At 37.5% G+C, this 26,275-nt stretch overlaps 2 protein-coding genes across 16 annotated transcripts; both read left to right on the forward strand.

The window, feature by feature from the left end:
- The first annotated feature begins 288 nt into the window (after positions 1-288).
- On the forward strand, positions 289-8,866 carry LOC134536483 (uncharacterized). The gene is made up of 2 exons (XM_063376204.1): positions 289-303; positions 7,931-8,866. Exons 1-2 carry the CDS (start codon positions 289-291, stop codon positions 8,864-8,866), a joined length of 951 nt encoding a protein of 316 aa, XP_063232274.1.
- On the forward strand, positions 3,209-25,007 carry LOC134537084 (glucosamine-6-phosphate isomerase). 15 transcript variants are annotated; one of them, XM_063377337.1, is made up of 8 exons: positions 3,209-3,538; positions 8,863-8,999; positions 9,689-9,790; positions 11,088-11,270; positions 12,008-12,192; positions 12,771-12,944; positions 16,102-16,173; positions 24,183-24,307. In XM_063377337.1, exons 2-7 carry the CDS (start codon positions 8,876-8,878, stop codon positions 16,162-16,164), a joined length of 831 nt encoding a protein of 276 aa, XP_063233407.1. In that variant the 5' UTR covers positions 3,209-3,538; positions 8,863-8,875; the 3' UTR covers positions 16,165-16,173; positions 24,183-24,307. The 15 variants fall into 15 exon arrangements, with proteins under 15 accessions (XP_063233407.1, XP_063233415.1, XP_063233410.1 ...); XM_063377330.1 differs by having other exon boundaries at positions 3,415-3,680; XM_063377334.1 differs by lacking the exon at positions 3,209-3,538 and adding an exon at positions 3,560-3,676.
- Positions 25,008-26,275: the final 1,268 nt, after the last annotated feature.

Below are 26,275 nucleotides of genomic sequence, written 5' to 3' on the forward strand. Positions count from 1 at the left end.
GGCAAATGTGCAGGAGAGAAAAGAAAATAAGGCATTTTCAATGATATATACTGTACATTCTTTGATTCTTGCAATGGAAAGCATTGATTTAAATCATTATTTTGGACATACGCCATGCTAGTTTACACTGTGTGTCATATAAACCTTAAGAACGGGCAAAGAAAGATGGAAAAACAAACAGAAAAAAAGACAAAAAAGACTGATGTCAGATAGCACACACAAACCCATGGAAGAAATTAAAACAATATCACAGCACTTTTTTATTTTTTATTTTTAAGTGGTCACAGAATGCATGATGAGCAGGTGGGTTTCCTTGGATTCCAGGAAAATGATACATTTTTCCAAATAAAAATTCTGTTGCTGCTTCAGACCTTTTAATTCTGTGCCGACCTCCGTAGCGTAGTCGGATGCACACCGGCTTACGGTGCGAGGGGTTCTGGGTTCGAGTCCCGGGTAAGGCATGGGTGTTAATTTACATGATGGTAATTGATTACCGATGATGATTGACTAAGATATAATGACCCAATTTACATACTGCGATTTGATTGATTGATAAGATATGATAACGATTCACATAAGGACACATTACCCTATGGCTGCTGGCACATCCGCTGAAAGCCACCCAAACAAACAAAAAAAAAAACTTTTAATTGTGTGGGGTCCACGAGGCTGACTCGTCTCCGCTGCAGAGGTAAGGCGTTCCGCGTGCCATGTCCGTCTAACATTTGCGTTTCAGTGATTGACGTCCATCTGTTATTTTAATTCTTATAGATTGTTTTCTTTTAACTTAAAGGCTAGCCTCGGGCGGAAGATTGTTTAGCCTAATCATTTATTAATTTGCTCACAGAAGATTTTGAGAAACAAACTCTGACTTTAGTCCATTTCTGATTTGTGCGACTGGCTGTGTTTAAGTGATGTGGAGGTTTGTAAGAGCGAGTACCTAATGAATAAAAACAATGATTGGAAGTAAATTTTTCTTTTTTATATATACGACCACGTGGAGAGACATCATGCATACTCAGCCTACTTAGTTGTCTATTCCTAATTTAATATAGTGTGTGCACCGCTCAGAGTGTACGTATTTCGGTGCGGTTAATCATAAGTGAGGTATGAGTCTCGCTGCGCATGGGTGACATCACGGCCCTGAGATGAGAGTAACTGGTTCCATATGACTGAGAATTCATGTGGTGGCGCCCTAGACAGATGATCGTCCTGGTTTAAACCTAAACAACCACCCATGTGATAGCAGAACGTAACTTTTAATTGAATCAGATTAATTTATTTAAATTTTCTGAGGTAGTAAAATTTGTGACGTGACAACGTCTAATAAATCGATGAACGCCGGATGCTCGCACGAAAAAGTGTCCCGTTACGCACATTGTCCCGTTACGCTCATTGTACGCTTGCGCCGCATCTATCTCTCTTCCACTCGATTGAAACCACCATCGATTTGACTTTTTCGAGGCACATTAAACTTGAAACACTCCCATTCGTTTCCTACTTTTCCTATCATCGTCCTATTCTTAACAGAATCAACACAGATTGGAAGAAGTTAAATAGCAAACATATATAAAAGTTATAGTTAAAATGATCTCTTCGTTAAAGTAATAAACATATTTGAATTAATGAGTACAAATAAAAGTAAATTTATCAATTAAATTGTAGATTTCATTTCACTCCTTCTTTGTATCCATACAAAATAGTGATAATTCAATAAAAATGATTCAAATTTATTCATAAAAGTAAGCAATCATTTCATCAATGTTTTGTTATGACGTTGTCACGTTAAACAATCGTCCGTATACCGACTTTACAGACAACCATTTTTTTTCTTCTTTAAGTGTACCGGTGCAGTGGTAGAGAGCTATTGAAATTATATTACCGCAGCGCAGTGGCGGATTAATAGGGGTGTTGCAGGGGGAGCCCCCCCCCCCCCCTTGACCTGGGCAGCCCAGCACCAAGCATGGTTCTTGGCAAGGGGTGGGCGAGCACCCGGCCGCCGATGTTATACAATACACATTCATACACTTACCTTTAATATTCGGGCGAGACTTAATGAAACGGATAGAGCTTGGAAAAAGATCTCTGGCTGCATCCAAGCAACCAAGGTGACGTAACAAGGGAGTGTGTGGAAGAGGTAGACCTGCCCCCCCCCCCCCTTTTCCCTTGAGATTTTTCTGTATCCGCCACTGCCGCAGCGCAGGTTTGTTTACATTTTGCCGTACCGTCGCTAGGTAACCAATAGCTTCTGTTTTGGTGTTGACAGTTCACACAACAATCACTATTAATTTGAACTTATTTATTCTACACTTTTATTTTGAATTTTTAAAGACTGTTTTGAAACGGTCGTTTGTGATTGGCCAGAGTTTCTCAGTGACACGGCCATTACGAACCATTGTAGTTTGAAACGCCCGGCGCTGAGGGTTCTGGGTAAAAGAAGGTTTTTGGGGTCCAGTTTATGAATGGTGGGTTTCTCCGTTGGGACTTGCGCCAGAGAAACAAACGTAGTGTAAAATCTGTGCACGGGCATAAATTATAAGTGCACAACACGTGTACTCCGTGTGGCTTACCAGATTCACAAGATTTGTGACGTGAATCGCAGCCGAGGCGGTATTTTGGCATAAATAATAGTGTGTTGGTGTTAACGATACTAAGGTACGCTTTGTTGATTTATAGTAACTGACACCACTCATGATAACATTTATTTATTTAATCCCTGAGTGACTTAAAAGTAAAATAACACACATTTTTAGAATTTTTATTTAAAATACAATAACAATAACTAGGTCCAGTAGTCTAGAGATAATTTTTTTTTGCTCCCAACCAGAATAATCGGCAAATTAAAATACATCTATATCATTAATTGTGAACATTAAATGAACTGTTGCACAGTCGTGTGCATCATATCTGGCAACGCTAGCTTAACAAATTTGCTTACATTTTATTGGACAAAGTGATGGAATGGTCTTTATTTTATAGCTGGAGTAATAATTTGATGTTACGTTAAAATATAATAAATTCTATTTGTGCCTTATAAGTGTGCAGCCAGATTTTTTGTTTACATAATATTCACTTGGACAAGTTATATTTTCTTTCGTGTTGTGTTTATTTACCATTGGATAACTACAGATGAGGCTACTTCGGATAATCTTTGGTGACAGTCGCGGATCTGGATCATGTGGTGTGTATGAGGAGTGCTTTCCGCCAGTGGAGACAACTATTGGTGGGGACCAGTCTTTACTACCAGAGATGGTTCGACGTCAGAATAATGTTATTACAGCAGTCACAGTTGGTTTAAATATTCCCTAATTTGATAATGATATCTTGATAATCTCTTAGTTGGTCAATGAAAACTCTTTATTAGTTTATAAATTTACATTTATTCTTACGTTTCCAAACTGAAAATTACGTCTTTAAGTGTAAAATGGAGTAACGGCAAACATTTGTAATGTTTCGTGCACGTATAACTCGGCATTCAAATTTTAGGGTGTCACGATATATCAAAACTTGGATCACTAAAGAGTAACGAAATTCTCGTGTAAGAATACTTTTTTTTATCTATAAAAGGTTATTAATCCAAATTTTGGTATATTTAGTGAAAAGCTGTTGGCTACTCTGTGAAGGGAAAAGAAATATTTGAGTTGAATTGAGCAGAAGTGTGTGTGGTTTAATTGGAGTAGGTAATGTAATAATCATATAGTTTTTAAGAATAAAATATTGTTTATTTGATTTAATTTCAACGTAAGTGCGTGGAACATACATTTTCGTAAGCATTTAATTTGTACGTAAGTAAGTTACTGAAAATAAAGAATATATAACCTCATGAACATACATGTGCTCATGACATAATTGTCAAGGTGTAGGTGGTTTTATTGAAAATATAAAAAGTCAAATGTTTTGAATGACTATTGGCTATCTGTCAAATTGTAAAAAACATGTGACTCTTTTCACTGTTATTGCTCTAGTGAGATTTAGCCCTTGCATACAATTTTGTTTTAAGTTAATGTCATGCTTAAAATGATAGTTCATAGCTTACAGGTTTTTCAGTGTTGCAAAATGTTTTCTCATAAAGCAATTTTTTTTTTAGAATTTTGAGAGCTTCCCTCTTCTCCTTTACACAAATCTGTGCAACTATGCTTCATCGAGTGAGTGTGTACAGTTGTCTGTCAACCTGCTGCATTTTTTCTTACGTTAATTATTTAAAATAAAAATATGTGAAAATATTTTGCAGGTAGATGGGTGTGCCTTCAGCACTCGTTCCGTTTGTTCTTGGTAGCGGAGTCTTGCAGATTTGAGATTTAAATGGGATTGGAATAATCATTATTTTTATTTAATATTTTGTTCTGTGGATCTCACATGGAGGTGATCAAAACAGTTAGTAATTGTGTATATGCTACATATAAATTAGTACATATACAATACAATACAGATATATTTCACATTTTGTAAAATGCTGGGTACATAAAAATCCTATAAACTTAAGTCTTAGTCATAAAAGGAAAAATTTAATACAAAAAGAAAAGAAAACTTTTTCCAGTATCCTTTATTTCTTTGATTGCTTTAACCTGGTTTAACCATAGTTTAGTTATTTTATCTGGCACAATTCTGATATTCGATACCAGTTTCCTATTGGTTGAGAATCACGGAAGGAAAATGCAGTGACATATTAATAGCGGTTGAGAGTTTAGAAGTAGGGAATGTAAGTTTATGAGTTGGTAGAACTAGGGGTATTTGTTTTGATTTGAGTTGTGTTGTGGTGTTTGGGATTTTTGGGGTGTTTCAAGTTAAGAAAGGTAATGGAAGAAGGGTTTGCAACGAATAGACAGGGAGGGAGTATTTTTGCTTTTTTCAATCAGTCTATATAGTAGCTTTCAAAAAAACTTCATTAGTTAAGTTTCATAATGGCTTACCAATGTGATGTCCAGCAATTGTTATAATTTTGCTAGATATGCCATAGATATCTTAAAATTTGATTTTTTAAAAATTGTTTTATAGTTTTTATTATTTCCTTTATTGATATTGGGTATAAGTAAATTGATTTATTGTTATATGGGTAGTTACATTTCAGATTATCGATGGTTGTCATTATTTGACTGTTGTTAGTTGCATTTGTGTGTAAGCAAAATTACTAAAAATCAGCTTATTAAACTCTGAAAAATTCTCATCACTGTCTTAAATTACTTCACAGTTTATTTAGAGTTATTATTTATTTTTCAAGTTTAATGCCCCTACCCAATTCGGAATGATTATTTTCTATGTTTTTGTTTTATCCGGTTTTGTATATGCATCCTCTTAGCCAGTCTTATGGGATTTCTGTATTTTTTTTTGTAGTTCTTATAATTCTGCTGAAACTTGGTAGTCTAGCAATGTGTTTTAATTAATAAATAAAAATTTTTAGCTCGTGATGTAATTCTTCCCTTGGTTAACTAGGGTTTTGATTTTTACCAGTTGTAACATATTGGAATGATGCATTTATGATGATGAGATGAAGTAGTGAAAATTTTAAAAATACACTTTTGTGGGATGATAAACACCAAGAAATACGTTTTTTTTTTTTTTGGAAATTAATTCCCTTTTATTTATATATATAATCAGGGAATTTTGATGGTCCGGGAAATGTCAGGAAACTTTGTGAAAATTGTAGAAATTGTTATGATGCATTGCCATAATTACAACCTTCACAGGTAAATAAAAATCACTTGCAATATTTTAATGCCAGGATGTTTATAAAACCAGGATAACTTAAAAATTTATTTTGTTAATTTTTCTCGCTTGGTTCCAATAGGCCGCTCCTTTCAGCAGTTACCATAATCCACTAATTTCAGTTCTCGCTCTGTGATTTCTGCTGTTAATAATGAACTTTTTGGTTTTGTACCCAAGTACCACTGTGGAAAATTTAGAGTAATTGTTTCTACACAAGAGACAGTGCACTCGTGTGTGGTACCTTCATTGTACATGGAAAGTCATGATTTATGACTTAGTCTTGGAAGGGGAGCTTAGAGGCCTTTTGTTCTTTAAGTCTCGTACTTGTATTGTCCTGTGAGTGATATGGGGTTTGTGTGAAGGTCTGCAGTTGTGCCTGATCATCAATTGTCTCATGTGGCCGTAATTGAATGCGGGAATGCCCGCGGTATTAAAAGTGTAAGCAATGGGAAAACATTGAAGCTGCCCGCATTATCGTGCAGTTGTGGTGGTTGTTGGTTTCTATTACGGGAACACACTCTGACACTCTGAAACAGATAAGATAAGGGGACAGTGAACTGTCGGAAGGCGGTGCTGTTGATAGCAGTTTACGGTTGGCGTGACCTGGGTTCGGTCAGCGACTGTTGGCGGTCAACATCAACGAGGGATCCGCCAGCTCACGGTCAGACACGGTATGCGCTGTGCACAGTCCTTGGCCTGTTTTACCAGATTATATTTTTAATTGGTTGTGTTTTCCAAGTCATCTCTATGTGGAAGGTTCTTCGTAAATAAGCCTTTCTGTACTTATCTGTTCAGGCTGTCTATTGTGTATTAAAAGTAATGGATACTTGGGAATAACTCAAGACTATAGGAAAAACAATGAGAGTTCCCATAAAATGTGTAATGTTTCATGACAAAGTCACTAAAATGTGTTGAATACAATTTTAATGCTGTATGATTGTTTAAACATGATGTGAATTCACTTAGGGTGTTTTACCTGATTTAATTTGGTTTTATGAAAAGAAATGGAAGTGTGCATACAAAGTCACGTGTTTTATTTAGGAAATCTACAGGACATTTTGCTTTCGAGGCAGAAAATTCTACCTTCAAATTGACTTAAAAACCAAATGCAATCAATTCTTATGATTTTCAAATATTTTCTAGGTATTACAAAGATTTTTCAGTATTTCTAAATAGGATTCAGGTTATCAAACGGAGAAAATTCAAGATGCCTGTTGGCACCTCATCTCTTAGATTTCTGTCATAATGCTCTGGATCACGGCACTAAATCCAATCAGCATGCAAATCCACCACAGCATGTTCACCAGCTGTTCATGAGGAGGGAGGGATATCTCGGGGCCACTTGCATTCGACAACCCATTGCTAGTCATCCGTATTGCAGGTCTGTCTGGGGGATCCTCGTTTTTCAATGAGAAACCTTTTTAGTGTTCACAATATTTATTTTTTAATTATAATTCTACAAAAATTATAGCTGGCACGTAAATATTACATTTTAAAGACATGCAAATAGTTATTTTATTACTATATTTCTGAAAAAAATCAACATTTGTTAAAAAATAAAGTTTGTTAGGTTTGGCACAAATAAGTGTTTGAAGATTAGAAGTAGTATTTATTTGAAAACATGGGCGTAGATCCCAGGGAGCAGGGGGGGCTTGGAATCCCTCCCCCCCTCTCGGAATTAAGGAGCCCCTCACTGAAGGGGGCCCGCTTGCAAAATCATGACTATGAAACTGGTTTTGGTAAACGTAAATGTTAAAACTATGTTTTATTGGAAAACTTTCTGTATATTTTAAAGTTTTCTGCTTATTGCATGCATATAGACCAACATAAGGGTAGTATCGTATACAATGTACATGCAACCTATCTAGGGATGATGACTTTGTCAGTTAAAACCCACGTGCAAAACTTTCACACCGCTAGGGCTCCCCCTGCGAAATTATGTGGGCCTCCCTTGCGAATCCACAGATTTGCACTCCTGTTTTAAAGTATGTTATTTTTTGGTAGATAACCTATTTTAAACAACAATTTTTTCAATAATAAATTCTTTTAACTTTTCGTAAGAAGCCATTAAAGACAATAAATAAACAAGGTATGCTGGCAGGTACACCAACATTTTCACGGGCATGTCCAGTCAGTTGCGTTGACTCGGCCCGTTGCCTGTGTGCTTCAAAACATTGGCGTGGATAGCAGAGGGTCGGAGTGGACAGCGGAGGGTCGGAGTGGACAGCGGAGGGTCGGAGTGGACAGCGGAGGGTCGGAGTGGACAGCGGAGGGTCGGAGTGGCCAGCGGAGGGTCGGAGTGGCCAGCGGAGGGTCGGAGTGGACAGCGGAGGGTCGGAGTGGACAGCGGAGGGTCGGAGTGGCCAGCGGAGGGTCGGAGTGGACAGCGGAGGGTCGGAGTGGACAGCGGAGGGTCGGAGTGGACAGCGGAGGGTCGGAGTGGACAGCGGAGGGTCGGAGTGGACAGCGGAGGGTCGGAGTGGACAGCGGAGGGTCGGAGTGGACAGCGGAGGGTCGGAGTGGACAGCGGAGGGTCGGAGTGGACAGCGGAGGGTCGGAGTGGACAGCGGAGGGTCGGAGTGGACAGCGGAGGGTCGGAGTGGACAGCGGAGGGTCGGAGTGGACAGCGGAGGGTCGGAGTGGACAGCGGAGGGTCGGAGTGGACAGCGGAGGGTCGGAGTGGACAGCGGAGGGTCGGAGTGGACAGCGGAGGGTCGGAGTGGACAGCGGAGGGTCGGAGTGGACAGCGGAGGGTCGGAGTGGACAGCGGAGGGTCGGAGTGGTCAGCGGAGGGTCGGAGTGGACAGCGGAGGGTCGGAGTGGACAGCGGAGGGTCGGAGTGGACAGCGGAGGGTCGGATTGGTCAGCGGAGGGTCGGAGTGGACAGCGGAGGGTCGGAGTGGACAGCGGAGGGTCGGAGTGGACAGCGGAGGGTCGGAGTGGACAGCGGAGGGTCGGAGTGGACAGCGGAGGGTCGGAGTGGACAGCGGAGGGTCGGAGTGGACAGCGGAGGGTCGGAGTGGACAGCGGAGGGTCGGAGTGGCCAGCGGAGGGTCGGAGTGGCCAGCGGAGGGTCGGAGTGGACAGCGGAGGGTCGGAGTGGACAGCGGAGGGTCGGAGTGGCCAGCGGAGGGTCAGCAGGTTGAATTTTTTTTCCAGCTGAGTGACTGCCATGAGGTTGGTGATTCTGGACGACGCCAAGACGGTGGCCGAGTGGTCGGCCAAGTACGTCCTGAAGAGGATCAATGACTTCAAACCCGGACCCGACAAGTACTTCGTTATGGGACTGCCGACAGGTGAGCGCAATGTTCGACTCTCGGGGATCTCGCTGTTACATGCAGTGCCTTTGCACATAGTGCGACGGACTTGATCTGTTAGCAAAGCATGTTTCAGCTTACTGAGGTCATATTCGAACTGGCAATTTTGCAGACAAAATTGTCATGTAACCAAAATTTGGTATTAAAGGTGAAATATTTCGTAAATTTTGTTTTTGTAGGTAGTTTATATTGAATGAAAATTTCAAAATCACGATTTCACCATGTTTGTTGATTATTAATTTTAATTTAAAAAATTGTGTGTGTTATTTTACTTATTTGGACTAAGTGTGTGGTGATCAAAATAAACATCACTTACTTTTAACCAGGACACATTGTAAAAAATATTTTTTTTAATGATTATTTTAATAACTATTTTTAATAATTATTTTATTTATATTTTCAGTATATGTATTTGCATATGAAGCATTTGAGAGATGAATTTAATGAAACTGGTAGCATGAGAATTGAACTTTCAAACTCTTTAGATTAATTTTCAAGTTAATTTTCAATTATTGTAGTGTTTGAGTGCTAAAACAAGTGAATGATGAATGCATCCAAATTGTAACTTACCAAATCACACATTGTAAATCAAGAATTGACCATTTTGACTACAGGCAGATGCTCAGAACATACTTAATCAAAGCTGGTTTTGTTCTTTCACGTTGCAGGCAGCACACCGTACGGAATGTACCAGAAACTAATTGAGTTCCATAAAGCTGGAAAGTTGTCATTCAAGTATGTGAAAACTTTCAACATGGACGAGTATGTCGGTAAGAAAAGTTTATTTTTCTCTGGCTCAATAACGAGTTGACAGCGAGGTATGTAGAGACTGTAGCTCACGATACAGACCAGGGACACCAGGAGGGACGGGTCATCGCCCAGGGGCTGACACTAGACAGGGGCTTCAAGCTGTTTGTCTAAGGCTTGTGTATCCTTTTTTTTCTGCTAGATAACTTTAAAATTCTAATTTAATTTGTTTTAAAAATCAAAAATGGGACTGAGGAGATGTTAAGTGTGACTTAATGAAAACCTTCCTGAAACGTAAAAATAAATTCTTTCAGCATGTAGATATAAAATGTATATTTATAAAAGAGATGCATCATACATGTAGCATGAACATGTATATTTGTTATTTTACATATTATTTGATAGTTTTGTTTCCCACCTTTACTGACTGAGGTTGGCAGGTGCATGAAACTTACTCCCGACCATTACCCCAGAAGAAACAATCTAAATCTGGAAGTTTCAACAACATGGGAGGGATGTTTCTGTCTCTCTTCATTCACTCTGCGTGGACCACGGTAAGGAACCATCGCAGTATCTGCCTGGAGTGAGTGTGGACAACCAGGGGTTGGCTGTACTGGGACCCAAACCGGACCCTCGGGAGTGAGGGTCGAGCATGTTACCACCTCGCTTTAAGTTGAAAATAAAAATTAAAAAATTGGTTGTAGGTTATGTTGGTTTACGGACGATAGTTTAACGTCATAACGTCATAACAAAACATTGATGAAATGATTGCATAGTGTTATGAATAAAATTGAATCATTTTTATTGAATTATCACTTTTGTATGGATACAAAGAAGGAATGAAATGAAATATACAATTTAATTGATAAATTTACTTTTATTTGCACTCATTAATTCAAATATGTTTGTTACTTTAACGAAGAGATTATTTTAACTATAACTTTTATACATGTTTGCTATTTAACTTCTTCCAATCTGTGTTATTCTGTTAAGGATAGGACGATGATAGGAAAAGTAGGAAACGAATGGGAGTGTTTCAAGTTTAATGTGCCTCGAAAAAGTCAAATCGATGGTTGTTCCAATCGAGTGGAAGAGAGATAGATGCGGCGCAAGCCTACAATGAGCGTAACGGAACACAGTGTAACGGGACAATGTGCGTTACGGGACACTTTTTCGTCCGTGCAGCCGGCGTTCATCGATTTATTAGACGTCACGTCAAAATCTGTTTTCTCATGAAAACAATTTTTTGGGTGTAAATTTGTATGCATGTGTACATGATGTTTGCCACCATAACGGACTAACGGTGCGTGCTTCGTTCAGGGCTGTCGCGAGACCACCCGGAGAGCTACCACTACTACATGTACAACAACTTCTTCAAACACATCGACATTCAGCCGGAGAACGCCAACCTGCTGAACGGCAACGCGCCTGATCTGGAGGGGGAGTGCGACGACTTCGAGCGGAAGATCAAGGCGGCGGGCGGCATCCACTTGTTCGTCGGGGGTGAGTTTTCCTGTCGGGCTTGTGTGTCGTCCGCTCAAAACACAGTTTTCAAAGACATTAGCATTATTCAAGTTCTTAAATTGGACCAGAACTAAATAGCTAATGCTGACTTAATGATCTCAGAACAACCGTCTTAAAAGCTTAGCCTCTTCAAGAACCTGTAATTTATTTGCTCTCGCTGTTCAGGAGATACTGCCGAAGGTAATCGAACTTGGGTATGAATTCAGCCATTGTAAGCAAACCAGTGTTACGGTGTCAAAAATAAAGCTATTGTAATCACAAATAGGATCAGGAATTTCAAAGATAGTTCACTGGAGTTTTTTTCTTAATTTTTTATTTCGCAAGTGTATTCAGCTGCTTGTCAGTAACCAAGTTTGATATGTGAGCACCAATGCAGAACGTAATTTTTTACCAGAATCTTCAAATAATGCACAGAAAATGTTTGGACAAAGTTCAGTTTTTCAGCTCAGTCGGAAAGCTTCGCTTGTCCTTTTCCTGATTATTACATTGTCATTAACAAATTAGTTTATGCAATTATTTAAGAGTCCCTGTGTGAAAAACAATAGATATGTACAGTAAGTATATAATCACACATATTTGCACAGTTTTACATTTCAGTTTTCTCACAATTTTCTTTGTGAGGTTATTATGTAGTCTCATAAGTCATATGCACTCTGGATTTTTTTGATTCATATTTTAGACGCACATTCGTATTGATGAAGACTGTTTGCTCTCAGGTATTGGTCCAGACGGCCATATTGCTTTCAACGAGCCTGGGTCCTCGCTGGCTTCGAGAACCAGGGTGAAGACGCTGGCCCACGACACCCTGGAGGCGAACGCAAGGTTTTTCGGTAACGACATCACCAAAGTCCCCAAGCAAGCCCTCACCGTTGGAGTAGCCACCGTTATGGACGCAGAAGAGGTTTGGTTTTACTCTTTTTACTTGGCATCATATAACCTGTGTAATAAATGTTCAAGATACCTAAGTTTAGGCAGTTAATTTATGTACTGGTGTCTGCACTTACCAGTAGCATGAATGAGCGTTATCTTATCTGGTTTTTATTTCACTTTAAGATTGCAGGCGAGACTTTTTGCTAAGAAAACATGGGAGAATAACCATAAAAATACTGGTCTGCGCGCAGCTTACTCTTAAACGCTTTTTGTAAACACGCTACTCTGATATCTTCAGCAGATTTTTTAAAATAGATTGGATTTTTCCTGAAGCTGTGCTTATAGTTTGTGCCTTGTCGGTTGGGACGGCTCTGTTAGGTTTGAACTTGCTTATTTACCACGATAGAAGTCTCTTTATTCCAATCTACCGATACTTCTTCTCGTTATGAAATAACTCTTTATATATTTCAAAAAATGGTAAGTTTTACATTGAACATGTGAGGGTTTCGTGCAGCGGCAGTTTGAAGGGCTGCTAGGTAATGCAGTGAGCAGTGTGCGGACCGGCTAGTCGCGCGTGCTCACGAAAGTGTCTTGGCGTGCGCGGGGCAGGTGATGATCCTGATCACGGGCGCGCACAAGGCGTTCGCCCTGTACAAGGCGATCGAGGAGGGGGTGAACCACATGTGGACGGTGTCTGCCTTCCAGCAGCACCCGCACACCATCATGATCTGCGACGAGGACGCCACCCTCGAGCTGCGGGTCAAGACCGTCAAGTACTTCAAGGTGAGTCCCGTTCCTCCCTCCGTGACATGACGGCCGAGACGGCCTCTTTGGGTTCCTGTACCCTCATCAGTAGAGACTGGTAAAATTCGCGCTTTGGATGACCTCTAGGATAGACTACACAATCCCCTACATACTCGGGCAAATGCCACCTGCTCATTGGCTACCGACTCGTGTCACCTGTCAACTGGGACGCTTGCGATTCGATACTTTTTTCGGTTGAAGGTTTTCCGTTGGCTCAAAGTCCTTCAGATAAACTGTGAGCCAAATCAGAGAATCAATATAAAGGTACAGTTGTTTGGATTCTACCACATCGTGAAATGAATCCGCGAATTTTTCCGGTCTTTACTTATCAGAAAGAGACACTGATCCGTGAATAGAAATTAATATGCCACCGTTTTAGCGCCATCTTGGGACGGAATCGATACTTTTTGAGAGGATGGCCACCCGACCGGTAAAATTGGGAAACCTGGAGTTAGCCAGGAATTGTTTTTTGGTGCCGGGAACACTAAGAAATTCTGTGAATTTTGAAAGCCATTGGGTATTATTTGTTTGTCCAGCATGTTTGAAAGAGCTCAGTCGAAGAAACTGCTCATTGTGCCTGCAAACTGTGTTAACTTAACGTTATTTTTTGAGCGCTGTTTACTGGCAAACCTCTGCAGAGGATGTGAGGTTGTGTTGCGATAGTACTGTGGGTTGCTGACGATTAACCGTAGAGGGAGGAAGTCATTACACAGTTTCTTTCTTTTTTTTTTTTTTTTTTTAAATTTTACATTTCATGATTTTAATCATCAGTAACTATAAATATAAGCCATGACTGAAAACTATTACTTTAGTTCGTCATGTAGAAAGACTTGAGGCTATTGCTGAAAAAAAAAATTCAAAGTTGAACATGGAAGAAACTAGACTAGTGGATGGTGCCATAATTCTTTTTTTCATTAAGTTTTTCAAAGGCTACCGTAAGAAAAGAACATATCAGTATATTATGATTTTAACATTACTATTAGTTTAAGATAGATTTGTTTTACAGCCAGTATTAAAGTGGTTTTTAGTGACTATTAAAAATATAGGATGAACAAGTAAATTCATATTGTGCAGATTATGTGATTGAAAGATTCTCTATGAAGAAGTTAAAGCTAGGAATATATTTTTTGAAGTGCTTAACTAACAAAAATAATGTTAATAAATATTATTTTAATGTGTTAACTGTTTTCAACCCTGGCAGTTGTTGAAATTATTTTTGTTGTGTTTATAGTTGGTTGTATTATTTATACCATTTCTGTCTTTTCGCAAAAAATTTCCTGTTGATTGATACTGTCATAGTTTAAAAATACAAGAGCTACTAAATTATGTTCAGGAAATAACAATTTTATAACAGAAGTAATGCAGTCTTACAGAAATACTTTCTATTTGACATAATTTTAAATATTTGCTGTTTAATGTTGAATGGTTCATTTGGATTCAACTCTGATGCAACCATCATTGTTAGTTAACTTACATAAATTTGTTATTAGTGTAGTAACAGTTATTAAAAAATTATTTGAAAACCTTAAAAATCCTGGGGGAAAACCTGGAATTTAGTTTTGCCGATAGAGTGGCTACCCCGTTTTTAGCTCAGAGAGCCCAAGATTATTTGGGGCGAGGAGTTAAGCTCATAATTATGTAAAATTAGCCTTCGTAGTTTGTTGTTCTTGGCATCATGATTGTTTACATTTTGCCAGGAACTTCGTACCTTAAACAATTAATATTTATATAAATAAATAGAGCCAATTATTCTCTTAAAAAAGTCTTGGAAACTCATCAGTGCTAGTAATTTGAAGGGAATATATCATGCTTCTCTGCCAGTGCCCAGACAGCAATTTCCCCCCCCCCCCCTCCCCTGATGTTGTTTTAGTGCATAGTCATACACTTTATAAAATGGTGTCGCTTGACCTATCTGGCTGACCATTTCTCTTCTGTTTCTCCCATCGTTTGTTGTCTTGCAGCTCTTGTAGGTGAATCTTCTTCCATTATGTTGACTAGTCTCCCATTTCCTCTTATTTTCTCTACAACTTCTTGCAGGTGGTTGTTGAGAGAGAATGCCCTTCCTTAATACTTTTCAGTTTAGGGGACTTTCATTCTTGTAAGGATTGAAAACCGCACTTCCGTAGTAATTTAGATTATCTCCTTGTAGTACTCTCAGCATGACTTCCTAATTGTCATTATCTAATGCTTTTTATGGGTCCACAAAAGCTAGGCGGTACATTGAAATCTCATTACAACGTACCAATTTTTTTTGTGTTTAGTAATGAAAGTACTTTAAACTAAATAGTTAAAATTTGAAATTATTTGAAGTGAAGTACCGGTATAATGTTAAACATGAGAAGTCTTTTAATGTAAGGTAATTTTTAATGTTTTTGCCATTCCGTGGTTACTTCTCCAAATATAGCAGAACACCATTATTTCCTGTTCAATTTTTCCTTTTCCCCTGAAACACATTTCAGAGTAACTTCCGTACTACAAAACAGTTTTATGGCTTACAGGTGGTTTAGTAAAAGTGAATAAAGTACAGTGGTTGATTAATTAGTTTATGACATTTGTAGAAAAAAGTAAATAAATTATGTTTGTGCAAAAGATATTTGCAGATTTTTATTTTTCGCACCTTAATGTGGACTTTTGATAACTCTCCAAATACAGATTACATTACCAGAACCTACAATTAGCATTGCTTGGCTCAATTCAAACTAAATTAGCCTTTTTTTAATTTTTACATTTTTCATTTTGTGTCATACTACTAGGTAAGGGTAGTCATACTACATTTTCCTCTATTTTATTACTTTGTTCTATGGAACGTAATTTAAATTGATTTTAATCACATTTTCTTCTATTTATTTTGTGGGAGGGAGATCTTTGGCTTATTTAATGATTTTTTTTTACCTGGGATTTTACATATAAATTTGCCCTGTTTATTGCCTATGTCTTGTAAATTAGGTGCCTGACAGTGACTTCCATTAACGAACGCAGTAAATCTGTGGATGCCTGCATCTGTGCCAATCACCAAGCTAGTCTCTCTGAGCCCTCCTCTTATTGGTGGTTTGTCGGCGCATGGCTGCAGTGTTTCTAGTGGCATGACGTGATGTGTGTTGCGTACTTTGCGAGTGTTTGGTGTTGGTTCATGCAGGCTCTCAGCCCAGTTCATCAGAGGTTGATAGAGGAAGGCGCTACGGCCAGGAACGAGCCGTGACCCCCCACGGTATTTGCTCCCTGCTGGTTTCTGTCGTGTGTGCACGTAGTGAATGTCTGTTTTCAGTAGCCATCCTTGCATGCCTGTGTTTTTTTTGTTTGCTTGCCAACCATTAGCTTTATTTGAATAAATAATATTTTTGACGTGACACTGTCTAATAAATAGATGAACGCCAGGTGCATGCACGAAAAAGTGTCCCGTTACGCACATTGTCCCGTTACGCTCATTGTACGCTTGCGCCGCATCTATCTCTCTTCCACTCGATTGGAACAACCATCGATTTGACTTTTTCGAGGCACATTAAACTTGAAACACTCCCATTCGTTTCCTACTTTTCCTATCATCGTCCTATCCTTAACAGAATAACACAGATTGGAAGAAGTTAAATAGCAAACATGTATAAAAGTTATAGTTAAAATAATCTCTTCGATAAAGTAATAAACATATTTGAATTAATTAGTGCAAATTAAAAGTAAATTTATCAATTAAATTGTAGATTTAATTTCACTCCTTCTTTGTATCCATACAAAATAGTGATAATTCAATAAAAATGATTCAATTTTATTCATAAAAGTATGCAATCATTTCATCAATGTTTTGTTATGACGTTGTCATGTTAAACTATCGTCCGTAAACCGACTTTACAGACAACCAATTTTATTTATTTATTTGAGATGTTGGAGTCTGTTAATGCAATTCCTCAATAAATGAAGAAATCAAAGAATCAATAGTCGACATGAGCAATTTCTTTTTTGAACCGGTGTCCTCTTGTATTTTTATTTTGAGGTATGACTACCCAAGTTATGAGATAAAATTATTCAAGCTTATAAAAAAAACTGACCTAATTATGAAATCAATACAAAGAGATTTTTGATAATATTTTATAATTGAATTTATTTTTTACATATATGTAAAGTTGTTTCACAGCATCAGATCGGTCAACATGGCAATGATGTAATTTAAACAGAATAAATTTTTTCAAAACTTTATTTACATCCTAGTTATCCCGTTACTTTTTTGCTGAACAAGTGTTAAGTTAGGTTAGAAAGAAGGAGAAAAAAAACAACTGAATACCGTATTTATTCACCGCCCCTTCATGTGTTTCACACCATTTATGGCAAAAAAAAAAATATCTTAACTTTTTCACTGTAAGAGTCACCTTGGAATATGAGTCATGTCATAAATCTGTCTCCAGGAGAATACAAGTGAAGACTTTATGGTCCATGTCTAAGTTTATTGCAGCCTTTTATGGCCTTTACAAACACCCCCCCCCCCCCTTCTTCTTAGCAGTATCTAACAAATATTACAAATGAAAATTGTTTCCCCCCCCCAGTATTTTTTTTTTTTTAACCTGCCTGCCGCCTTCCCCAAGAGAGAAAAGACCACAGTTCTTCCATGGAGTTCATCAATAACTACAAGCACTCTCTTTACAGCAGTTTTGTCTTGAATGAAATGTTGCAGTAGAAAGCATAGGAAATCTCATTCAAAAAACAATGTTTGGACACGGTTGGGTTATGATGCAAAAACCTGTCCAGATAGAAACTTGATGATTTGAGCACGGTGTTCACGGACATTTACAATGTTGAAGGAAGAAGGAAGAACCACAAACACTGCTGCATGGCCCACGGGGGTGAAACTGTAACTGCCGGAAACTGAGACCTAGATTTTTGAAGCAGTTTTGGGCCCATCTGCTAGATGGTGGCTTTCATAATAGCTAACACAACTACAATGATTGTGAGAAGTAATGCATAAGTCATTATCAGGCAAACAAACCGGCGAAAATTAATTCACTCCATTTTGGTAGCTACGTATTTTGTGTGGTGGGGCAAGCCAGAAATGTTTGCATGTCCTACTCATTTATATGTTACATTACCATCTTCTTACAAAACAGTATTAAGAGTTCTTCGCACAATTACTAAGTAATTAGACTTACAGTAGATAAATTAACATTACTTACTAACATAAAAACTTTGTACTAGAACCTCTAGCCAGAGGTTTTTTTTTTTGCTGGTAGTTACGGGCCCGGCCAACAGATAGCGACACATGTCGCGTGAAACATGGTTTTAGTTTCCACTGTAAGAGTCGCACTTCTTTATTTCCCTCCTTGTTCTGTGGCATGGCCACACACTCACTAACTCGGGAAGCCTTCATTTCACAGACGAGAGAGCCACACCCGAAGTTCATGCGCACTTTTTTTCCCCCGTTCTATTTCATTGTATAAATCGGTGTGGCATTAAATTTTGCGGTCGATTAGGATAGGTTAGCTACATTATAAATACTTTAAAACATTGTGGATGGTTGGTTATATTAGGTAAGTATAGCTACATTAAAAATACTGTAAAATCATTTTTTGGTTGCTTAGCAAATAACTTTTTAATATGTAGCTATCCAGGGCTAGGAAACAGTTCACATGATTTCACAGTATCTTCTATGTAGCTATCCTAACCAAATCAACCGTCCACAATGTTTTAAAGTATTTATAATGTAGCTAACCTAACCTAATTGACCATTAGTTATCATGAGTTGTCCAAAATAAACATTCACGGACTCACGGCAAACGAAAAATATGGCAGAGCGTACAAATAAATACCGTTGCCTTGTTTATGGTCTTTCCTTTTATCAACACCGCCATATTTATTTACAATTTTTTTTTTCCTAGCCTAAATTATTCTAAGTGTGTAGGGGGGGGGATCCAGGTTAGGGGAGGACCTAAGTTTGTCTCAGGCCGAAGCCTATACACTTTACCATGCGGGTTTTTAACGATGCAGGTCAATGAACAAACAAAAAACCCTGAAGATGCACGATCGGACATTTGGCTCTCTCGTCTGTGAAAAGGCAGCTTCCCTACTCACTCACACGCATTCCCTTCCCCCCCCCCCCCCCCCCCCCTTCACGAATAGTTGTCTGGTTGGTTTATTTTTAGAATTCCCCTGTTGCAGTGCGCCTGCCCGGGGGCAGACAGCTACATACGTCACTTACCGGCGCAGGCGGCGGGCGTAGCTTAACTACGCAGTTCATGTCGTCTTACACGCACTGATGAGCTATTTTAACTAAACAATTTATATTTACTCTTTAAATCCTTACATAATTATTAAAAACCAACACAGGCTATTTATTTAAGCACACAGTCTACCCCAACTGGGCAATGTTAATATTTTTTTTTTTACCCATGGAAAATTTGCATGTGGGTCGCAGTACATTTTATCAAACAAAAAATCTGCGACCCATACACGGGTAAATATGGTATAGTGGTTAATATACATTGCGTTATAATTTTCTCTGAAATTGCTTCTATAAAGATTATTGACTTTACTTTTACAAAATAAGTTTGTCATTTCAAATACATTAGATTAAATTAACAATTAACTGTGAACTTTTAGAATAGCATTTATTTTAGTTCTCAATTTTTTTGATTAACAATTAACAACTAAAAAAAACGTATTGAAATGGAAGCATTTAAAAAACTTATGTAACAATGAATTGACAGGTTACTAAAAAATGAAATTCAGTTGGGATAGAGCAAGCTTGGTAATACCAGAGTATATCCATGGCATTTAAACTCTTTCTTATCCCAACAACCCCCTTCCCCCCCTCATTGTACTTCTTCACCCTGTAAGTACTCCATTATATATATCTCCATACTTAATCATCATTCTCTGTACTCCCCCCACCCCTCTTTGAACTCCTACCATGCATTCCCATATTTTGTGTATCTGCTCTCACTTCATATTACTGCCTCCTCATTATTTCTAATCCCATCTATTCACACTTCTCTATTCTCTTCTCACATTTTTATTTGTTAGTACTTCTATCTCAATTTTCTCTGCGGCTCACATGTCTTTACCTTTTTTTATAATGCGATGGCTTTTCACTGATTACTGTCATAACACTTATTTTACTTTTATTTTTATACAATTTCTTGGACATAGGCCACTGCAGTTTTGTACTGTTTGTCCAAGAAATTGTATTAAATCAAATTCCCCAGTGCATGAATTTTTTAAAGAGTTGACTTTACTATTTTACAATATTACAGTTAACTCGTTACACTAGCACCCCTCTTAGTTCCATTCACAGTGATTTATGCATTTTCCTGCTATCACGTTCCTATTTTCAACTCTGCTTTAGCCTTGCATACTTAGTTAACTCATTTGTGTATTATTTAAAAACCACTAAGAGAATCAAGTGGTGAAAATTTACGTTAAAAAATTAAAAGGATGGTTTTATTAACATTCGATACAAATTCGTTTGTTTTACAGAATTGCGGTATGTATTCAAAACTGAGGTCCCAGAATAATACTTTGTCCAGTTGGTTTTGAGAACATGATTCTCTTCGAAAATTGTTCTGCATGATTTACCTGAAAGCCGTGGCGTGGGCGCGAGTGGTTTGTTGGGAGCATGCAGAGGAGACGTCGTGGCCATAACCTCAAAACCAAAAGGAAAAAGTGCATTATCCCTTCTAGTAGTAATTGTTGTTTGCCGGCTTATTTAGTTTTTTTCTTTTTTTTTTTGGCCAGTGATTCCTAATCTTGAAAGATGCCTTCATCCAGGAAACACAATTTTGCTATATTTTTTTTAAACGGTCGGCTGTGTTTTTGTAGGACAGCCGTAATTTTACTGACGTGGATGATAGCGACGATTAGGAATCGCTGGTGCAGTAGCTGTTTCATCTTGCTTGGTGCTTCAGTAAACTATGAACCGACACTTCAGTGTGATGTACGTGAAGGGGATTTCGTCTATTCACTCAATCATCTGTTTCGCAGAGGAAGATACATTAGGTTCTGCTATAATGTTCTGTTCGTTGAATTTTCTACAGTTTAGACAACTATACGTTGTGAAAAGTCATATTTTTGTGTTAGATAGGAGTTAAATCTAAATGTAAGGTTCTCGTGTATCTAAAAAATACCGGTTATTTTGCATTATATTTTGCAAACTGTGGCCACAACAGTGGCGAGCAGAGCTGAACTGCACGACAAACAAACAAATACAATGAATGATAAAATAATGTTGTATTGCTCTTGTAGGTGGATTTAAAGTACATTATTTCACATATACTGTCATACAAAAAGTCAAAAACAAGTTTTGAAGTACATTTAACACATATTGTTATTATTACTACTACTACTACTATTATTATTAATTTAAAACATGACAAGCTTTATATATGAGTACCTAAAAAAAACCATCAGGAAGAAGAAAAAATTGTTCATAAATATAATTAGCTACATACAAACTTTTAGCTAAATTTATTGGAAGTAATTATTTTGGCAATATTTTTTTGTTGGTGAAAAAATACTGTAAAATTAAATGAAGCTTTCCATAAGCATGTCACATTTATCTTTTATTCAATTTTCGCTTGAGTCTGTACAAGTACTGTCCCTGCCTTTCACAGAACTCCCTGTAACAAGTTCATTTACAATAGCAGCAGAACTTTGTTGATTCAAATCATAATAAAACAGTTTTGTATGTCGTGCAATTTTACGAAACTAGTGGAAAACTACGGGGCAGTAAGTGACTTGATTCACAGCCACTGTGTGTGAGCTGGCAAACAACAACTATATGTTATGTGCAAAAACGCATGTATGTGCAAGAAACGTTTGGATTTTTATTTTACGATTACACTTAATTTGACTTTCTAACATCTGTAGTGATAGCTTTACAGAAAACTAACTATTCATCTAAAGCACCATATGTCACGAATCCACAGGAGAATATGTTACTGTTTGATTTTTACATACGCATGTTCAACGAAACTCAATTTTGGTTGCCACTTAAGCATGCTTAATCAGTAGGAGCCACAGTGATAAGATACGAAAGCGACTGAGAAATGTAGCCTGCTTATCTGCCAAAATTGTGCCAGTCTCTAGTTTTTTGTATTATTTTTTGTTATCTTGTGAGTTAAAACTATTGTTAGGTATAGAAACGTGTTTGCGAGCACATATTTTTTTGTTTGTTTGTCCGTCCATTCACACACACAGTTGGATGTGATTGAACTTATTTTTTTGGAGTTTTGCTCTTAAGAGGGATTGGACCCTTTCATATTATAATTTTATGTTTTTCGTTATATCTAAAATATGGAGTTATATTTTTAAAACCCGGTCCTAACAAGGCACAAATAATATTACGACCATGTTTCTAAAATTCATCAAAATAGCTACATTTTATTTTGTCCCAAATTGTAACTGTAAACAAAGTTATTACATAATTATATTTTCCTTTTTTTTGTCTTGCATGAGAAATAATACATCTTCTCAATCTGTGCCAGTGTCAGAAAATTTGTTAGAAGATTTTGTGTGTGTCGTGATGAGTTTTGATTATTGATGTTTTATTCGTTGAATGATTTACGAAAGGACACAGAATGTTTAAGATGTGCTATTAGCGACATTGAGTGGTGTAAGTGTCTGATGACCAAATTTTAAAGAAAACACAAACTGCAAATCTTGTTTATTCCGTTTTCCACAATTTACTATACAGTTAAAAATTTGAACTGAAAACTGTTCCCTTTTTTTTTCTCTGCTCTGTTGTGAGGCTATATTCTGTTTAAGATCTATAGAGGGCACAATTTTGGTAAAAGTATATGACGATGATTCAGCAGGATTTTTAATTTATGACTGGTTGATGTGATGGTTGTACGACCTAAAAACGTTTATAGATCTGTTTATCGTCATGAAAACTTTTTGAGTCATGCAAACGTTTTGATCTTGGATCTGAAATATTTAAATGTCAAACATTACCCTCGTTTACTAATGTTATGTTCTTGAATCCGTGGAATATAAATATTGTTAAGCAATATCCTACAATATTAATGGTTGAGGTTAAGTTACATTCAGAAGCAACATTCAGAAGCAACATTTTAGGTTTTAAAATTTTTTTCCCTTATTTATGATTAGTATCATTATTGTATTAAATATAGTTTGATAATATACTAAAGCTGATTGGAAGGCTGTGTTGTATGAATAACTTTGTTGGTACTTTGCAGTGAACAGGGGAAAATTACTTAGCGTTTAAAATGCACTTGACTCATAATTGTGGAAATAAAAATAAAAATATATTAAGCAGTAAATTTCATTAAATACCTCTCTTTATCTGCCATTTCAACCAAAGTTTGTAAACAAGCATCATTGCTACTGTTGGAAGATACGTAAGTGTTTCTTCTACTGGCTCTACTGACAAAACCCCTAGAAGCCTCACTACAATCTGGGAACTGTATGTTGTAAAAAACATCTAGAACTAGTGGAGCGAGGAGGCTGGGTGGTATTTCAGGGGAAACTGGGTTCAAATCTTGGGACATTGAAGATGATTCGTGGTGAGACCAGCCATGCCGAGTGTCTGTTGCTTGTTTCCATCACTTGTGTTTGCTTGTCACTTACACGTTTGAGCATTCTCTTAGCCCGACAGATATGACGAGAACTTCATTTGTTCTGTCCGTTGTTCGCATTTGCACTGTTTGTCACTCACCAGACAAATGGACACACACAAGCAGAAAGAAACCAACCCAAAATATCCAAGAAAATCTAAATTTCAACTATTTACTAAAACGATAATAATGGGGAAAAAAATAATAGAGTATAATTTATTTAATTGTGTTTTATGGTTTTTTTGAGTATATAATTTGTTCTTGTTTTACAATATCTGATTATTATTTAAACTGTATTTTCCACTATGTGCAATTATGTGTTGTACTTTGCTGCTTAGTGGTGCCCTGCATTACCTTGGCTTGCTGCAAGTAGGATTACTTTTGTACCTGCGTCATGGATGGCTTCATGTCGCAATGGACTGAAGCGTACATTACAATTTCTTTATACATACAAGTATTTTGAATTATTTAATTGTATTAGAACAGTTTTAGTCTTGATGCTAGCTAACTGTAGTTTTTAGATTCCTCTTTGTTAGTTTGATGTTTTACTGTACTGTTACTTGTACGTGTGGTCCAGTGAGATCCAAAAATTATCCATGTTCAATTTAATAGTTGTAATTTTTTGCCATGGTTGAAAGTTGATAGTTACTGCTTGTTCTTGCAGAGTCTATGGAGCGTCCATAGCCAGTTGGTGGAGTCTAAAGGATCTGGCTTCTAGCTCCCGCGGATGAAGTCGGCACCAATTGTGAGAGGCGTTGGACCCGGATGTGCCGAGAGACGAGCAACAAGACGGGAACATGGCTGTGATTGGCCGTTGCTGTGCATTTGTGCCGTGTGGATCGAAAAACGTTGTCTTGACCTGCCAGTTTTCACGTCTGACTTTGCCGCGCTGAGTTTTTTTTTTTTTTCCCACGGACTTCGAATTTCAGCCTTTCGACGTAAATTTTAAATTTTTGTGGCGTAGTTAGAAATAAGTGTTGTCAAGATTTTTATTTTGTGAAACAAATACTTTTGAAGTAAAGATATTCTATAAGTGATTTTAAAATGGCCTTAATATTTAATCATATTTTTTTATTGCTTTTTAAAAAGTTTTTATGAATGGTGTTAAATCAGTTTGCCTAGTGTGTGTTTTCATAATAAAAATTATAATCAAGAAATAGTAATTTTTGGGTGTTAGATTTGGTCTAAAAATTATTATTAAATAATTACCTAATTCTTATAAGTAAGTTTATAAATGGAGGATGGATAATTTCTATGGTTATTGCTTTTATAAAAATATTTATTAATTGTTTGCTACTGATGGTGAAGAGAAACAATAACAGCTGTATTATGTATGCTGATATTTGTGTGGGTTCAGTAATATTATACTTGCAAATGTTGAATTTATATAAATCAATTAGTATAATTTTTTATATGTAAAGTGAGTTACTGTGGCAACACAGTACTTTCAATTGAGTTCAGAGTACTGAATAAAAGGTCTTTGACAGTAGTTTTTGGTGTTGCGTAATTTTTATAGCATAATGTAGATTTTGCGTAATAGTTTTTCTTTTTCGCTTTTAAATGTAACATTCACTCTTTAAGTTGTCGTCATAATCAACTACTTCCAGCCTGTGGCTGGGTCAAGCAAAGGAACATACCTCTATCTTCTTCTGTACATCCACCATTCCTCCTCTTGCACTCTGTTCCATTATTCTCCTCTCTCCTGCACTCATTTACTACCTGCTTTTCCCACCTCATTCTTCCTTGAGGCCTTCATCTAGTGTAGTTTTACATGATTGTCCTAGGCAGCCTCCCTTTTCCCATTCCCTTCACATGACCGTACAATCTCATCCTTGCCTCTTCCGTGATCTCATTCCAGTCCTGTACGCCTGCTCTTTCTGTGCTGTCTCGTTCCCGATCCTGTCTCTCCTCGTGACAACATACTCCTTGTAAATGTAAATGTTGGTAGCTTTCCTAAATTATTGTCTGGTTTCATTATTCTAGAATAGTGTGATGGCTAAGTGGTGGCCCGTGATAACAGAGATTCTTTCAACAAAGAAATATTGGGTATGCTATCGGGTATGAACCATCTTGTTTTCATGTATCTAGGGAGAAGTTGTCAACTGACAGGGTTTAGAAGCCACAGTATTCTCACAAGAATAATCAAAAATATCATCTATAGTTGTGTATTCTATATACAGGTCAATAATAATTTTTTTTATGGTTTATATTTCTGTAAAAAAAATTTTTAAGATATTTATTTTTATTACTTTATCATATGCCACATATTTTATCTATTAGGCATTGTGAAGAACAAATTACATAATAATTTAAAAAAAAAAGCAATAATTGTCTGTCCGAAAAAATGTGAAGCTGGCCACCAGTCCTAGAGTTCAGAATGCGGAATGCACCGTGTTAGCGAGGATTGGGCGCAGTTGTTAAACGTCGGCATCGCGTTCCAGAGGACCTAGCTTCAAAACCTGGTTCAGCCGTATTGATCTTGGTTTTCCGAAGCCACTTCAGGGAAGTGCTGTGTTGACTCCTCACTGTAGGTTGTGCCCGATCGTTTCCGATATCCCTGGTCTGTGTTTTTGCGTGTTTGTTGACTCCAGTGACCTCGTTGACAAGATGTGGAAAAAAAACTCGGGTAGAGGAAGAAACAGCCCTTGAAGAACATATCTCAAGCTGGAAAATCAGTGGTAAGAACACTTGTCTTTAAACACTTATTGAAAACCTTACCCTTAACCACGTATTATTATATCTTTAATGTTATTTCAT

The sequence above is a fragment of the Bacillus rossius genome, chromosome 11 (genome assembly GCF_032445375.1).
Source record: "Bacillus rossius redtenbacheri isolate Brsri chromosome 11, Brsri_v3, whole genome shotgun sequence".
NCBI lineage: Eukaryota > Metazoa > Arthropoda > Insecta > Phasmatodea > Bacillidae > Bacillus > Bacillus rossius.

What these genes read in the sequence shown, in the direction of transcription:
- LOC134537084 (XM_063377337.1), top strand. Translation starts at nt 8,876, where the DNA reads ATGAGGTTGGTGATTCTGGACGACGCCAAGACGGTGGCCGAGTGGTCG. An exon ending in CGTTATGGGACTGCCGACAG is followed by an intron (nt 9,000 to 9,688) that starts GTGAGCGCAATG and finishes TTCACGTTGCAG; the next exon opens with GCAGCACACCGTACGGAATG. An exon ending in CCGTTATGGACGCAGAAGAG is followed by an intron (nt 12,193 to 12,770) that starts GTTTGGTTTTAC and finishes TGCGCGGGGCAG; the next exon opens with GTGATGATCCTGATCACGGG.